At 44.7% G+C, this 18103-nt stretch overlaps 1 protein-coding gene across 5 annotated transcripts in view; it reads left to right on the plus strand.

The window, feature by feature from the left end:
* The window catches only part of GABPB1 (GA binding protein transcription factor beta subunit 1), a 50027-nt gene that overhangs the window by 18243 nt on the left and 13681 nt on the right, over nucleotides 1-18103 (plus strand). For all 5 annotated transcript variants that reach the window (XM_019533670.1, XM_019533671.1, XM_019533673.1 and 2 more), the window contains exons 5-6: nucleotides 3478-3589; nucleotides 3977-4090. In XM_019533670.1, coding sequence (XP_019389215.1) covers nucleotides 3478-3589; nucleotides 3977-4090 — 226 coding nt within the window. The remainder of the gene's footprint in view (nucleotides 1-3477; nucleotides 3590-3976; nucleotides 4091-18103) is intronic.

Raw genomic sequence — 18103 nt, forward strand, 5'->3', positions numbered from 1 at the left:
TCCTGCCATCAAGGTTTAGCTCCATGGTCTGAGAGGCCTGCCTTCTTTTTGAACAAGCTGTTATTTTGCTTGAGGGAAGAATTTATCTCATCTGGTCTTTTGACACTATCAACAGCTAAGGTTAGTTTACAGGTGGTCCAAGATAAGGGGCACTGTATTTTCCCATTTGATGGGGACAGAAGTAGCCAGGCCTATGTGTACAGAGTCCGGTGGAGGACCTTCTGTTTTGAGGGAATGGAGTTATTCAGTGTCAAGTTGGATTCTGTACTTCATACCCTGAAGGATTCTAGAGTGATGCTCTATTCCTTAGGCATTTACTCCCTGGCAGCTTAAAAACAACAAAAAAAGAGGTCCTCTAGGTGTCGTCTCAAACATGAACCCCCTTTCTTCCATCAGACCTTTTCCAGCTGCCTTACACAAAATAATGATTGTAGAAAGGCAGCAGACTACAACATCTAACCTGACCATGGATAAAAAGACATTTTGAAGGGGTTATTGAGACATCAAGACCAATTCATGTGATTTCAGAATCAATTACAGGACCATCTGGGAACTGCCTTGCTCACTTCAGGTACCAGTATTTCCGTATTAGGTAATCTTGACTGATTATACCATTCAGATAAACTTAGTCACTCTTCAGGGGTCTTTCACATGAGGTCCTGTTATTAGAAGAGGTTCTCTGCATGAAAGTAGTGGACGAGGTTCCTCATCAGAAGTGGTGAGAGGATCTACAGCTGCTGCCCTAATTCTGAAGAAGGTCCATGTTGGACATGAAGAAAATCAGTTCCTTAGTTCATAAGCAGAAGTTCAGGATAGTATTGATGAATGACCCTTCTCTTGATTTACAGTTCTTCAATTTATCTTTAATCCCTTTTCACAGAGGTAATCCCTTCTCACTGAAGCTTGCAGTAAGCCAGAATTTCAATTAAAATTTTACCCTCTGGTCTGTAACTTCAAGGGTATTCACAAAAGTGTTGCTCTGGAGATGGGCTGCTACTATTGTAAGCAATGTATGAAAACCTTCCTTGGATAACTGACTAGTGAAAATGAGATTTTTTTTTATAGGTGTTTAAAACATTTGACTCATCCTCTATCTGTTTCAAGACTTGGGTTTGAAGGTAAACAACCAGAAATCGAATCTCATAAAAACTTGCATTCATTGGGGTCACCTTGGACTCTGGATCAGATATAGCATATCTTTCTCAAACAGGTTTAAGAGAGCCTGATTTCACTACTGGGGGCTACTCTGACCATACCAACTTCTGCAGCCTTGTGCATTTAAGTGATACCACATGCCAGAGTACATTTTGACACATGGTGGGATGTTGAAGATTGGTTTGTTCAACAGGCAAACAACTGCTGGATATTCTTGTGATTCCTGTTAGCTTTGTCTCCTTTGAAGTGTTGAAAGGACCTTGAGAATATCCATAGGAGAGTTCCTTTTACCTCTCTCCCTTACTTTTGAGATGACTGTGACATTGCTGGAATACACAGTAGACATGGATGTTCTTCAACTTAAGTCCTGTGGTCCGAAAAGGGAAAGATCTGCTTATCAAAATTCCAGAGTCTAGAACAGTCTGAAAGGCCTAGCAATCTTTTCTGCAGCACATCTTGGTATAGTCTGTAGCAGTGATTCTCAACCAGGGTGCTTTGGCACTGTTAGATATACAAACACTTGCACATGATTCACAAGATTAAACCTGGAGATTTCAGTTAGGAATCCATAGATTCAAAAACGTTCTGACCTGCTATGGTCTTTCTGAGTTTTTTGCAACAGAAGAAGTCCCCTATTACCTTTCACTTGTTTTTTGATTGTAGAAACATAGGAGTTGGCATTTTCTGAGGGGTGCCTGGAGTCTAATGAGGTTGAGAATCACTAACCTATAGCAAGTTTGACAAACAGCATCACAGATATATTTTACATCAGCAAACAACGTTTTAATCTTCACTCCCACTCACCAGCGCCAGGCAGTGATTGCACTCTCAGATAGTTGCAACACACACTGTTCTGGTGCATCAGATCTGCCTTCCTACAATACTCTGTTAATCAGAGTAGCTGGGTGAGCAGACTTAGCCAGCACCTCTCTTCTAGTCACAATCAAATGATTCTAGGGTGGACCAACCGTTCACAGCTTAAACCAATGAGAAACATCAGGTTTTTTCCACAAAAATCTTGAATCAAGGGGGTTTTCTTATGGAATGGGAATTGTACCACCGACCGTCTCATTTCCAGAGTTCTTTGCAAAGCCAGGCAAGTCATGGCCAGCTTGATCTTGATAGCCTGATGTGGCTGAAACAGTTCTGCTTCCACAGTATTTTACGTCTCATATTTAGCCACCCAGAATCTGTATCTTTTCTCCTGGAACTTTTATTCCAGGATGGAAAGGAAATCCTCCCTGAGGCTTAGATTCTGGCTCCTGAGTGAGGAGTGGGGACTGTTGTGCCCCCTTTGAAACATCTTGGCCAGTAGCAGGAAGATCTTGGTAAGGCAGGCTTACCAGGCAAAATGAACAAGATTATTTTCTTTGCATGCTATAGGATGTACTAATGTGAATCCTCCTCAAGGAGTCCACCAGAGCTCAAGCAACATCTACAAAGTTGCTGAAAAATACATTCATCCTAGAAATCTGTGAAGTGGCCATTTGGAGTCCTGTTTGTACATTCATGAGACATACAGTTTCTCAAGCCTCAAGATCAGTAAAGTAATTCTTCACTTGCTGTTCCCTTGACTCTGCAACTCTGCCGCCATCCAAGTGTCTTAGTTCCTACTTTGGAGTCACATACAGAAGAATGTTTAGATGGATGATCACTCAAAGGAGAACGTAACATAAGTAATTGCTTGGAACTGGAGTTCTTTGTTCTCCTTACGCACATTTTGCAACCTGCCCTCAAATGTTCTATTTCTCAGAACCTAGCACACCTAGGGTTCTGGAACTGAGAAAAAAACTGAAGCAGAGTAGATGTATTCTGGTTTTTCTGACCTTGGTGCCAAATATGAATAATAGCAACAAGCATGTGTGTACTATTGTATTTTCTTGCATACCGTCCACCCCTGAATAAGCTATACATCTTGTTTTTAAAAGACCAAATGAAGAAAAAAATTATTTTCTGGCTTCTGTAGCAGGAGCCTCTGTTATGGGGAAAGAGAGAGTTCACAGCTAGTAGCTGCAGAACCACACTGCTGCATTACTTTCAATCCCCCTTATCCCTCTGCCTGCAGAGGCAGAAACTGTTATTACCATATTTCCTCACTTATGGTACATACTACAATTTCCAGTGGCTAAATATTGGAAAAAAGGTGCATATTATGTGCAAAAGAATATGGCATATAGGAACTGCTAGCTGGAAATGTTTCAGAATTCAAGCACTGCAGTGGAATGTACGTATTGGGTATGTCTTAAAGAACTCTAATTCCTATATGGTTAGTACCTTTTCTTTATCTGCAGACTGAATAGTATTTTTACCTTTGCCTCCTAGATTGCAATGCAGAACCAAATCAATACAAATCCAGAGAGTCCAGACACTGTGACAATACATGCAGCAACACCACAGTTTATCATTGGACCTGGAGGTGTGGTGAACCTAACAGGTCTGGTATCTTCTGCAAATATATCAAATGCAGTGGGCATTTAGATGCATATAGGAATAGTTATTGGGATTGTATATTTAACTGATTTTCACCATTTTATAAAAAAGCTACTGAGAAAAATGATAGGAGTACAGTAGTTGCCTTTTTCCTCTTCAGTGTTTTTTTAATATAAATATCATGATGCAGAATAATAATCTACATTGTAATAATTTCTCAGTCTACATTTGCCTAACAAACATGCCTTCAGAATAGTAGTTTAATTTATAACAAGAACAATATATTCCAATATATTAAAGTCTTCACTATAATAAGTAAGAGTTTTAAAAAGAGACTACATAGTCTTTTTTGTGCAGGTTTGTAAATTAACTTTATCTTTTCTCCTTTTAGATGAAACAGGAGTATCTGCTGTACAGTTTGGAAATTCCTCCACTTCTGTATTAGCTACATTAGCAGCTTTAGCAGAAGCATCAGCACCACTGTCCAACTCTTCAGAAACACCAGGTTAGAAAGCAAAGTTACTTATTTTGCCTGAATAAATTAATTAAAGTACACCAGAGTAGAACTTTGCAGTATGAAAATAGATTTAAACTCAGTTTTTTTTAAAACTGAAAAGAAAAATTTCCCTTGCATCCAGAGAACCAGTGTGGAGGAACTTGCTTAGTAAATTAGTTCAGAATAAGATGTAGGTACAGTTAGTGTTGTAGAATCTAATGCAAGCAGCATTCATTTGGTTGAGTAGTTAACATTGTTCATGAGATGAGTTGGGCCATAAATTGGTTGATGTCCTTTTGGTATTACTTGAAAGGAACTATAACATTTAAACAAAATATTTAATGTTTAAACAGTAAAGTTCTGACTTTTTTATCTGTTTAAATGATTTAGACAAACCATAGTATAAAGGCTAGAAAATACTTCTAATGCCTTAGATGAAATGGTTAACTTGCAACTCAGGCGCTTACCAGAAGACACAAGAGTGCTCCACATCAGCTCACTCTGGTTGGAGCCATAGAGATGTAGTATGGACAAGAATGCACAGCTGTATATTTACACTTTGAGGAATCTTGTAGGCAGGACAGGACTGGAAAATCCATTTCTGGGTAGGCATTGCTGCTTCACTTCATAGGAGCTGTTATCATCTCCCACTAGTGTGTGCAGTCAGCTATAGCATTTTTTCACAGTATGTCCATAAGAAAAGAAATTTACAGTGTCGTTTTGGGGACTGCCAAAGTAGGGGAGGGAACCACTGATCCCAAATTCGTTGAGCACCTAACAACCAGCATCTCTTCTTCCCTTCCTCCTGCTTTTAAAAAGGAGTTAGTCAGCTGTTCCTCTCTTTGGAGAGCTCTTCAATTAGTCTTCCAGATCTAACAGGGAGTGGTTGCCATAGGTGTGTTTCCCAATCACATTTAGAGAATTTGTATGTGCTTTCTTTTTGCTTCTGTCTGTTTTGATGCACCAGCTCAGGCAAGAATGAACAGTTGCACTTCTGGTGACATCAGCATGAGTAACAGGGCTCATTAGACCTAGTAAATGTGATGACAAAACAGTTCCCTTGGGCATTCCAACCCAATCCACAAAAGTTTGTTATCTGGCATTTGGAAGGAAGCATTTAAGGACAGAAATATGTCATGGTAATCATTACTGTTATGACTTCCAAATAGGTCACAGCATCATCTGTCATTGGGCTAAAAATGTAAATATAGTGTACAGAAAGAACAGAACTTTCAATCATACAAATAACAGAAAATGACACAGCAGTCCTTCTGTCCAAAGCTATTTTTGCAATAGAAAAGCCGTGGCAGAGATTTATTTATTTTATGTACGGTAAAACATGTAGAGAAGCATTGGGGAATCAGGTACCATGCTTGTGTTCTGTTGCATGGGTAACTTAATTCAGGGTATAAATACCCTGATGCATTGGATGTGTCAGGAGGGACATAGCAGGCAAAATGCCTTTACTTTTGCATGCGGGTCTTACCTTCTAAGAACTGTAGCAATCATTTTGGTGGAGGCATATACTTCTAAAGAAGAAACCTGCAAACTAGTCACCTCCTCCTTTAGAAAGCAGCTGTTTGCATATCATAGTACCTCAGTCAATCAGGAAATGGCCTATTTATATAGATATTACAAGGTATAGTATTAGGTCTGAACAGTTTTCATCCCTGGTTACTTGCTGTCAATAGAATCTCTCTCGTAAGCTGTGAGCATTCTTATTCTTAAAAATAGAAAAACTTTATATATGCTTACTTAGACAGTTTATTGTAGTTTTCACATAATAAATCCTGTCTGCTTTGGGTAAAATGTCGATACAAGATACTGTTTCTTCATGACTACCAGAATTCTCCTGCTTTGCAATAGACCTAAGCCTTAGAACGGGGTGGGCAATTATTTGGGCCCAAGGGTCATATAGGGAGTGTTGATGAGCTGTCATGGGCTGGGTCAGCACCCTCCCTCCCCCTTGTACAACTCCCAAAAACTCCCTGTGAGGCTTTGGGCAGGCTGGGAGCAGCGTTCATGAGTGGGACAGGTGGGCAAGGCCTATCTGCTCCCTGTGCACTCTGTCCTGTGGGGGTTGGGGGCATGCGGGGCTGTAGGGGGCGCTGCCTGGGCACCAGGTTCCAGGAGCCAGCTGGTGGTGGGATGGGAGAGGGATGCATGAGTCATGTGCAGCATATCTCGCCTGGGTGATATGGTCTGCGGTTGCCCCCATGCAGTCCACATGGAGCTGAACCCGACCTGGGGCAGCCTGTGCCCTGCTCCTGCCCATGCCCACCAGCCTGGCTTCAGCCCCTGCCAGTGCGCAGCTTCTGGTGGGGCTATTCCCAGTGCAGATACAGCTGGTTGGGGCTGCTCTGCTCCCTCACCTCCAGTGGGAGCTGCCTGGCTGAAGCTTCCCTCCTGCCTGCACCTGCCCAACCCCAGAGCAGCACATGAGGGGCAGGAGTGGAAGGAGGAGCTGCCATTGGAGGTGAAGGGAGCAGAGCAGCACCCATCTGGCTGCAGCTGCACTGGGAACAGAGGGAGCTGTAGGCTAGATATCAGGAGGTGCTACTTCACGGTCAGGGCGGCTAGGATCTGGAACCAACTTCCAAGCGAAGTGGTGCAGGCTCCTACCCTGGGGGTCTTTAAGTAGAGGCTAGGTGAACACCTTGCTGGGGTCGTTTGACCCCAGTACTCTTTCCTGCCATGGCAGGGGGTCGGACTTGATGATCTACTCAGGTCCCTTCCAACCCTGGAAACTATGAAACCTATGGATCCACTCAGTTGGTAGGCTAGGTCCAGCCTTATAGGCCTTATTTTGCCCACCTGTACTTTAGAAGTATACAGCTTCCACAACTCATTAAAATGATCTTTTTTCAAGTTCTTTAGCAAGAGCACTGTATCTTTATGTTGAATTCTGTCCTCCCAGTATTTTGAAAATCTACTGCAGGAACTGACACCCATTTTTCCTTTCTTAAAATAGTATCTACATATAACTGGAATACTCCATAAAGTGCTTCAACTGAAGAGGATAACTGAAAACTAAAATTAAACAAACACCATTCAGGAAAGGCCTAGAGAATTTTTCAAGAAGTATCATATATTTGAATGAAAATTCATACGCAATATAAGAGAGTATTGGGAAAGGGCTAATTGTTATTTTATTCAGAAGTCCTTATTAAATAGAAAGTGATAACTGGCTAATGCTTCATGTCTGTTAGATACACCTGAAAATAATTCAGTGAAATTTAAGCCAGGTGCCAGGAGTCTCCACTGAAGGTAGAAAGGCTTGGAGAGTGGTAGAGGGAATCTTTCCAACTAAAATAAGTTTCATATTTCTTACATCTTCACTGATATGTAAGAGACAAAAGAAGCCTGTATTCACTTGTGTATCAGTAACAGGGTACTTAAAGGTATGCTTTCTGTGTACTTTGTAACATCAGCAAAAGTTGTATGTTTAAAAAAATAGCAAACCTTTACAGCCAGGCATTCAATTTTGGTTCTTACTTTCCCATAGCTTCCAAAATATACCTCCTGAACAAAGAAGCAGGAGGAACTTAATTTGCTGCAATTCTTTTGTTTGGAACCATTCACTTTTCTTCTGTCTTGTCTAGGTTAATTTTCCCTAGGTCCTTTCCCATTAGACCTGTACAGACTGGAATTTAAAAAAATAACTTATTTTACAAAGAGGTGGAGAGAGAAATGTGGACCCTTAACTTGTCTAGAGTTATTTTTCTTTTAATTGTTATTCCATTAGAGAAGGGTTGCTTATATGAGTGATGCTACTGAATTAGGCCAAGTAAGACGGTAGAGGAAAAACTAAGGTGTGAAAACATGAGTAGAAAACAAGAATAAAAGTGTTGTTAAATGAGGCCATGCTGAATGGAATTAGTGAGAAATAAGAGAAATAGTAAGTCCTAGGGACAGAGAATTGATAGCAGGACCCCTGGAAGATAAAATGTTTTTAAAACATAAAATTGATATAAGGAATTGCAAAAGTAATGCAAAATCAGTGTGAGAAAAATATTTCCAGAGGCAAGCAGCAGAGAAGCAGGTCTGAATTGATTAATGGGAAACACCTGTGCCTGACTTTGAATTATGTATATAGGGTTGGCTTCAGGGCTAGAGGCACCCTCTGGTCCCAAGTGTCACAGGGAGGAGAGCTCTCTGGAGAGCAAAGTGAACTAAGCATATACAGAGCAATTGGGTACCCCAGGGTGCTGTTGGGGCCCAGTTGGTTATTTCTGCTGTTCTGGACCAGGAGGTTCAGGAATGGCTTAAGGAGAGGAGGTACGGAGTGGGTGCCAGCGAGGCACTCTGTATTTTGAAGCTGCAGAATGAGGGGTCCAGTGCTGTGAGTTGCAGGCTTAAGATCCAGTGGGCTGCAGTCAGGGCCAAGGTAGAGAGAGGGTGTCTAGTGGGCTAAAGCCAAGGTAGGGCAAGGGCAGCTGCAGAGAGTAGATCCAGCAGGCTTCGGTGTGGCTATTAGGAGGCTGAAGGCCATGATTTGTAACCACAAGGAAGGATTGGTGCAAGGGAGGAATTTTAATTAGTGGGCTTTGGACTTAGAGCACTGAATCTGATGCAGTACAGAGGGATAGGGCCTGGGGTCCAGAGCATTGACAGAGGACCCAGGGCCCAAAACAGAAAGAGAGAAATGGATATGACACACAAGGTGGTGGCTGAGGCCAGTGTGAAGGAGAGACACCCTGCTCAGGAGATAGAGAAGAGATCAGGCCAGAGTGAGGCCACCCATGATGATCAGGGTGCGGTACCTGAGATCTCATCCCAGTCTCTGAAGGCAGCCTCCCTAATTTTGTAGTAATGTTCCATCAAGGCATGGCACGTGGGATGGGAAGATAGCTTGGGGGACCAGGCAAGAGTAGGTGAGGTGGCAGGGTGATATCGTAGAACAGTGGTGCTCAAACTTTCCCCTGCAGGTGAGATGAGCACTGCCTAATCTGACTGTGGGCTGGATCCAGCCAGTGGTCCCAATCCAGTGCCCAGAGCAGGCACAGCAGACACTGTTTGGCCACATGGAGCGGGGTGGAGGGCAGGTCAGACCCAAGCCAGCTCTGCAGGGGAAAGGAGCTTGACCCGGCCTCATGGAGGGAAGGAGGTATGGCCAAGCCCCAGCCCAGCCCTGTGGGGGGAGGGAGGAGACATGGCCAGGCCCAAGTGTGGAAAGGGAGCATGGGCCAGCCCCAGCTGGCTCTGTGGGGAGAACGGGGTGTGACCTAGCCCCCCGAGTGGAAAGGGGCATGGCCTGGCCCCAGCTGGCCACTGTGGCGGGAAGGGGAGTGTGGCTTGGCCTTGTGGGGGAGAGTGGATGTGGCCTGGCCCTGCAGGGGAGGGGTGAGCAGCTGGGCCCTGACCAGCCACACAGGGCTTGGGGTTTGGGAAGTTGGCAAGGGGGAGAGTGGTTACATTTTATGGTCATTGCTCCCCTGCCATCAAACTTCTGAACCCATGGGGAGCCCTGTGGGTCAGATAAGCTGGCTCCATGGGCTACATTTAGCCACAGGGCAGAGGCTGAGCACCCTGCCCTGGACAGGCAGAGTAGGAGTGGGGACAGGGTTTGCTATGTGGGGGCACCATGGGTACCCTCTGGATACAAGCATTGTAACAGTCAGCATTGCTGTTCTGAAGTTTTTTTAGGATTCTCAGGGTAGAAAAGTTTTTATCTGAGGCAGTTTGGAGCCAAACATAGTGAAATACTTGTAGCAGGGTAGCTGTATAAGAATAAAAGCAAAATTAACTGAATTGACAACCTGACTCCAAATGTGCACATGGAATGTGTGTTTGAGGTAAATCATAGAAAATTAGGGTTGGAAGGGACCTCGGGAGGTCATTTAGTCCCGTGGTTCTCAACCTTTTTATACCAGGGCCCATTTGTAAACATCAATGGCCAGTCCCAACCCAGAAAATAGCTTAAATAGAAAACAGCCTCCTGGCCCTGCTGGTGCCCTTCACTCCCAACCCCCACCCCTGCTGGTGCCCCTTGCTCCTGACCCACTCCCCCTCCCCCCCAACCAGGACACATACCCTCAGTGTGTGGGGTGGGTTGTGGGGCATAGGGGGCACATACCTTTTCAAATTTGTCCACCCATAGCATGGGCAGGGCTATAGCCTGGCCAGACCAGCATGAGCAGGAGCTGAACTCAGCATGGGAGAGTGGAGCAGGGCGTTGAGACACATTGCTCCCACCAGGACCCCTGTGCCAGTCATGTCGCCAGCAGTGCAGAGAGTAACAGACCAGGGGCAGGGCGGGGGGCTGTGCTCCCCTGACCTCCTTCCAGCAGCCACTTACATGCCAGGCCATGACTCTGCCAGCCTGCAAGGGGAAACCTGCTGTTTCCCATGTTTTTCTCCTTTAAAATATAATCCATTTTTTAAATTTGTTCACGACCCTTTCATATATTCTTTCAACCCACTCGTGTCATGACTGATGGGTTGAGAAACGCTGAGCTAGTTCAACCCCCTGCTCAAAGTAAGACAAACCCCAACAATATCATCCCAGCCAAGGCTTTGTCTATCTGGGTCTTAAAAACCTCCAAGAATGGTGATTCCACCACCTTTCTGGGTAACGTGTTCCAGTGCTTTCCTACCTACCTAGTGAGAGATTTTCCTAATATCTAACCTAAATTTCCTTTGCTGTAACTGGAGACGATTGCTCCTTGTTCTGTCATGTGCCACCACTGAGAACAGTGTAGCTCTATCTTCTTTGTTACCACCCTTCAGGTAGTTGAAGGCTGCTATTAAATCCCACTGTAGTCTTTTATTCTGCAAACTAAATAAGCCCAATTTCCTCAGCCTCTCCTCATCAGTCCTGTTCCTCTGCCCCCCCAATCATTTTTCATTGCCCTCCACTGGACTCTCCAGTTTCTCCAAATTCTTTCTGTAATGTGGGGCCCCAGCTGGACACAGTACTCCAGAAGTGGCCTCAGAAGAGCTGGATAGAGGGAAATAATCACTTTCCTCAATCTCCTGGCAATGCTTCTACTAATGTAGCCGAGTATGCCATTAGCCTTCTTTGCAACGAGGGCACACTGTTAGCTCATATTCAGCTTATTGTCCACTGTAACCCCCCAGTCCTTTTCTTACAGAGCTGCTGCTTAGCCAGTTGGTCCCCTGCCTGTGCCAGTGCATGGGATTGTTCTGTCCTAAAGACTGTGCATGTGTTCTTATTGAACCTCATGAGATTTCTTTTGATCCAATCCTCCAATTTTTTGAGCTCTCTCTGAATCCTTGCCCTATCCTCCAGCATATCTACTTCTCCCCGCCAGCTTGGTGTCATCTGCAAACTTGTGAGGGTGTACTCCATCCCATTTTGTTGATGAAGATAATGAATAAAACTTGCCTCAGGACCAACCTCTGAGACACTTCACTTGATACTAGATGTCAGGCCATTGATTACTACCCATTGAGCCTGACAATCCAGCCAATTTTTTATCCACCTTACAGTCCACTCATCATACTTCTTTAGCTTCCTCAAAAATGTTATGGGAAACTGTATCAAAAGCCTTGATTTAAAATCAAGGTTTATCATGTCTACTGCTCTCCCCACATCCATAGAGCCAGTCATCTTATCACAGAAGGCAATTAGGTTGGTCGGGCCTTGGTGAATCCATGCTGACTGTTCCTAATCACCTTCTCCTCCAAGTCCTTGTAAATGGGTGCCTTGAGGATCTGCTCCATGATTTTTCCAGGGACTCAAGTGAGGTGAGACTGACCAGTGCATACCCAAGAGTTCTCGTCTCCAGCTGTTTCAGAAGGAAAAGTCCTCTTTTATTGTTTCAGAGACTGAGGTAATGTAGCTGCTGTTCCACATGGCATTAAAGTATCTGTTAGTGCTAGATAGGATGGTGTCCTAGAAATACCTAGATGTGGAGCAAAGGAAGGCCCTTCCTTTAATTAAAAAAACATTTTTGGAAAATCATATCCCATCCCCCCCCCTCCCCCCCGCAGCATGTTGAAACCCCCCCACTTGTGTTTGTTTCCAGAAACTGACATTTAGTCTTTGGACCCTGGAACACAGATTGTGTGGCTGTCAAATTATTGATCGCTGAGGAATAAACCCTAATAGAATTTTTTTTTAGTGATATGTGTTTGTTTAAGATAGACTAAGTTTATTATAAATGCATTCACTATTTCTTCCATATCACTCTTTATTTAATGTAGTTAATGTGACTGCTCTCTTGTAAAAACACTTCCTAAGGATTTTTTTTTTTGCCTTTTGGATAGTGACCTTTTAAACAGAAAAGTCTTCAGAAGGCAATGATTGCAATCATTATTTGAATGAAAGAGTTATTTTAAATTGCCCTGTAATTAATAGCAAAGATGAAAGCCTTAGAATTGTATCTACCCAATCTCAGATCTGTCATTTCTGTGATGACATAGGTTATAGTTTTACTCTCTGTAGATAGAAAGCTTTCTAATGTTTATTCCTTAAATCAAAGCTTTTGCTTTTAACATTACGTATGTTGAATATAAACATATATTTGATAGGCTGTGATTTTGCTTCTGGTTACGTTGCTTTATGCACATTAGTATTGCGTCTATTTATTTATTTATTGAATAGGTTTTTTTCTGTTGACATTCTCAAAACTAAGGGTGGCTGTGACAGGAGCCTTGTTATAACTTAAAGGGCAAACAAAAATAACCTAAAATGGATAACATGTAGTTTGTCAATATTCTGAATATTATCTTCACTGTGTTTGGGCATGATTCATAAATGTAATGTAGATGTGTAAGGATAGCTTGCTGCCAAAATTAGTCATGAGTTTGAAAGATTTAAATGCTTTATTATCACTTTTACAAAGTAAAAGTGTTAGGCAGCACTTAAGCTACCATTTTAACTTCATCTGGACCTCATTCATTTTCCAAAGTAAAATTTTTCCACTCCATATTTTGTGTTTGGAAATAGAATTAGTTAAGTACTCTTTGTCTAGTTCTACTTGATACTGTTGTAAACAGTTAGATTGTAGTGCTGGAGTGATGTAGCTGTGATGGTGAGAAAAAAGGATTTTTGTGGGTTATATCTTTTATTGGACAAACTGCATAGCTGGGAGAAGTTTAGATAAGTTTTCAAATGCGGCACATTCTTCTTTAGGTCATCTTTAGGTTGTGGATTTTCCCTTGTAGTAAGTGGAGATTTTTCTATTGTAAGGTTGAGGTTAGCTGGTTGTATCTGCAATATCTATGCAACACAACTTCCTATTTAGAGATATTTTTTACCTGTTGTAGCCAAGAATACAGACACTATAACTTGAAAGCACTCAGCCAGATTCTCAGCTAATGTAAAACAGGGTCACTCCATTGATTTATCCATATTATATGGATTTACATAATCTGAGATTCTAACCCCAATTTGCATCTTTTATGAACTCTACACTGGTTGTTACTGCACAAGAAAAGGATCTGGGAGTCATTGGGGACAGTTCTCTAAAAACAGTTCAGTGCTTAGAAGCCATCAGAAAAGCAAACAATGTTAGAGATTATTGGGGAAGGAATTGTAAACAAAACAGTATCATTGTGTCCCTTTTATAAATACATAGTGCATCCACACCTTGAATACTGTACCCAGTTCTGGTCCCCACCCCTCAGAAGGACAGCGGTGAGCAAAATACGGGCCACAGGCTGGATTCAGGCCATCAGGCACTTTAATCCGTCCTGCGGTGCCCACCAACGAATTGTACCCTACCCAGTCCTTCCACCCACGAGGATGGGAGCGACACGCCAATGAATATAGCCCCCACAACATACCCTATTGAGCCTTGTTCCCACCCTTCTGTCACACCCAGAAGCTGTATGCTGGCTGCTGCTGCAGGCTTCCCTGTGTCCCAGTTGCTCTAGGCAGCAGGTAGGGAAGCAGCAGGGGTGGGGCAGGAGTACAGAGCATGGGGCTGGGGCTGGGGCTGGCAGGAGCATGGAACCTGGTTGGACAATACGTGGGTGTCAGAATGGGTGGGAGGGTGTGGAGAACCCTAGACAGTGTGCAGTTCTGGCAGGGAGCAGCGGCAGCAGCAGGCTGGGGCGCTCTGGGTACTCGTGCCCAGTGCTAGTGCCTGGCTCTGGCCAGTGCTGCATATTGCAGTGAGGTGCACAGCCTCTGCCAGGCTGTCTATTGCTGGCAGTCCCCGCACTCACGCCACATCGGAGGGAGGCCCCACACACTTGAGCAGCTGCCTTCCCCACCACAGCCAGGTCCATCACGTGGGGCTTCCCTCCTGTGCCTCACCAGTGCAGGCAGTACCACGATATAGATGGCCTGGTGGGGGCTGCGCTTCTTGCTGCACTGTGTGCTGGCTGGAGCTAGGCACCAGCTCACTGAGCACCCCCTTCTGCTGTGCCATGGGTGGAGTTTGGGGGGGTCCCCATACCCCTCCCACTGTCTCTCTCACCCCACAAATGCCACACGCATCCTGCTCCCACAACCTTTCCACATATACACAACCTCCCAAGATACCTTATGCTCCCCACCGCACACACACACACAATATAAAAGACTAAGAATTTATTTTGAGTTATTATGCAATCACCTCTATATATAGTACTCAAGCACAGATCACGACAAAAATATTTTTGTAATAAAATTAAAGTATGTTATAGTAGGTGTTTGATTTCTAGTGCATGATTTGGTTTTTTTCTGGTTCTAGGATGGCAACCCCTCCCCAAAGGAGCATTTCTAGGGGGCCATGGCAAAGGTCAGGGGTTAGGATGGGACTTCCAGTCCCAAGATGGTGACCAGGGAGCAGGGCAACTCTCAAGGGGCAGGGCTACCCCAGTGGCATACTGATGGGAGGGGGCCATGGCCCCTGGGTTCTGGGCGAGGGGGAGGTGCTGGCCAGGCCCTTCAGAGCTGGGCGGAGCAGCTGCAGCCACAACGCCTCCCACATTTGGTGTGTGACCTGTCCACCCGCCCGGCGGGTTGTAGGTTTCTTTACCTGTTCTAGCTGCTGCCCCTTCCCCCTGCATCTGGTGTGCAGCAATGTTAATGTCCCCACACAAGTGCCATGGGATGGGAGAGGGATCTCTGCACCCTGGTCAGGTCGTCCCTAGAGCAGGGTGGTACAAATTCAGGCATTGGCCCTCGGGTGCCGGTACGCTACTGGGCTACCCTTGATGCCCTCGAAAGCTCACCAAACCTCATTAAACAGCCTTCCACCTGAAATAATTCCCTCCTCCAGATATAGAAGAACAAGAGACAGTCCAGAGAAGGACAATAAGGATGATTAGTGGTATAGAAGGGTTTCCATATGAGGGGAGACTAAAGAGGCTAGACCTGTTCAGTTTAGAAAAGAGATGCTTGAGGGGGGACATGATAAGGGTTTACAAAATACTAAATGGTGAAGAGAATGTAAATAGGATTTTACTGTTTACTATCTCTCACAATACAAGAACTAGGGGTCACAAAATGAAACTAGTAGGTAGTAAGATTAAAATGCGCAAAAAGGAAGTTTTTCCACATAGCATGTAATCAAAGTGTGGAACTCATTGCCACAGGATGTGGTAGAAGCTGATGGTTTAACCAGATTTGAAAATGGATTGGACAAATTTTTGAAGGAAAGGTGCTTCAGTAACTATTCAGCATGGGAGTTAACAGTACAGCCTCTGAATTAGAGCTTCCTATATCTTAAATGCACTTAAGTGAGAGAAGAACAGTGGGGAAAAAACCGTGGTTATACCCTGTTCATTCTCCCTTTCAGCATCCACTCTCTGCCAGTGTTGTGACACAGGATACTGGGCAAGATGGACCCCCTAGTTTGACCTAGTATATGGCAGTTCTTCTGTCCTTACATTTTTATAAATCTTGTTAGAACTACATCTAAGGATATGGAACATATGAACAACTTATCCAGGGGCAGAAGGGGGCATAGCTTTACCATATATTAACTGTTTGACAGAACTGCATGTGTGCATGCTCTTACCCCAGATAAGCTTAATCCTTAGTGTAAGACAGCTAAGTAAACACAAATTAACTTCCACTTAATGCAAGGAAAGAGCACATACATGGACAGTTACTGTGGGGAAGCTAGTGCATAGTAGAGGTGTGCAAAATGAGCCCTATTCAATTTGGATTTGGCCGAATCAGGGACAGTGATTTGATTTGTTGATTTGGATCACTGTCCCTGATTCGATTTGGCCGAATCTGAAGATTCAATGCTGATTCAGAGAATCAGCGATTTGGACATAGACACAGCTTTAAGTTTTTTCTACATACCTTGAAATACCAGGCGTGGCTCATGAGTGCTGTGATGCTGGGGCAAATGGTGCATCCTGCAGGAACATGAGGGGGGCCCTACATGTTCAGCAACAAACCCGGAAGTGGACTGGAAGTACTTCTGGTCCACTTCTGGGTCTGCCCGGGAGTGCACTGTGGGGGCCCCCCCACACCGCCCTTGGCTCAGCGATTGGCCACAGGGGACCCCAGGAACCTCCTAGACCCAGTCACCGAGCCAGGAGGGTGCAGGGGAGTCCCCCTGCACACTTCCTGGCAGACCCAGAAGTGGACTGGAAGTGCTTATGGTCCACTTCTGGGTCTGCTGCTGAACGTGCTGGGGAGGCCCTTGCAATTCTATGAGACGTTCCATGCACCCTAGCATTGCAGCATTCATGAGCCGGCTGCTGCCTAGAGGTATGTAGAAAAACATTTAAAGCCGTGTCTGTCCGAATCACCGAATCTCTCCAAATCAATTCAGAGGGTTCTGATTCAATTCAGACAGCTTAAAGGATCCTCCAATTTGATTCGGAGATTTGGCCACCGAATCGGGCTGAATCTCCACCAAATTGAATCAGGGACTGAAGCTTTGCACAGCCCTAGTGCATGGTACAGTTCTGCTACCTCTTATCACAATACATTGCTTTTATGTACATTAACCTTGCTATTAGTCCAATGAAGTACACTAACAAAATGTGTGCTTTATTTCCATTTGTTTACTTCTTACATTTGATAGGAGTTTATAAAACTGCTTCATACTTATTATTTTTCAGGTTCTTGCTATCTTGCAACCTCTGCAAAAAGTCTTTTCCCCCCCGCACAACCCATAAAACCTGTAAATATGAAAAGGTGGAAATAATGTAAAAACTAGATTTCTTACATTTGGACTAGAAGTTTAGCAAGAACAACTTACAGACTTGTTGGGCTCCAAGCCTGACTAGACTGCCTACCAAGCCTCTAGATCTTAGAGGATTATGACCCCATTCAGTTGACCCCAGTTATGACTTAAAGTCGCTTGACCCCAGTTGTCTTCAGGGCTGCGTGAGGCTTCGGACCGTGCTTTGGATCTGGAAAAGATTCGGATGCTGAAGCAGCATATCCGGATTGAAGCTTCTGAACCGCTTCGGAAAAGGTTCAGAACCACTTTGGAGATCCAGCCATAGGGTATAATGGCTTCATGGCCTCAGCAGGGGCCACCACCCCTGCAAGTTCCATCCAAATCGGACAAAAAACAACAAAGTTATAGATATTTAACTGATTTCCCATTATATCCTATGACTGGATCTCCAAAGTGGCTCCATATTGAAGCAGGAAACCGATTCGGAGCTCCGGATCAGATCGCTGGCATCCAAAGTGGCTGGCCAGTTTCACAGGCAGGCAGATCCTGGGACCAGCAGCCATTTTCCCGGGCCGAGTTCAGCGGGGCCCCCACATCTCTGGCTGAGGGGCTTGGCGGCCCCACCCGTCACTGCTGATTGGCTGTGAGGGCTGTCCATCATGTGACCCCACCCCTCACTGCTGATTGGCTGTGAATGCTGTCCCTCCCACCCCTCTGCTGATTGGCTGCAAGGGCTGTCATGTGGTTGCACCCCTTGCCACCAAGTGGTGAGGACGGGCAGGGCCATATGATGGACAGCCCTTGCAGGCAAACAGCAGAGATGGGTGGGGGCAGCAGCCATCTTGCTGTGGTGTCAGCCCCCTTCCCTGCTTCCCAGCAGGCTGTGCACCTAGGCCACTGTGTCCACAAAGACTTCTGGCTTCCCAGAAGGAGCCAGCATTTTATTTTCAGTAACAGACTGGGGAGTGGTGGGGGG

The sequence above is a fragment of the Crocodylus porosus genome, unplaced genomic scaffold (genome assembly GCF_001723895.1).
Source record: "Crocodylus porosus isolate Cpor-Errol unplaced genomic scaffold, CroPor_comp1, whole genome shotgun sequence".
Lineage (NCBI taxonomy): Eukaryota > Metazoa > Chordata > Crocodylia > Crocodylidae > Crocodylus > Crocodylus porosus.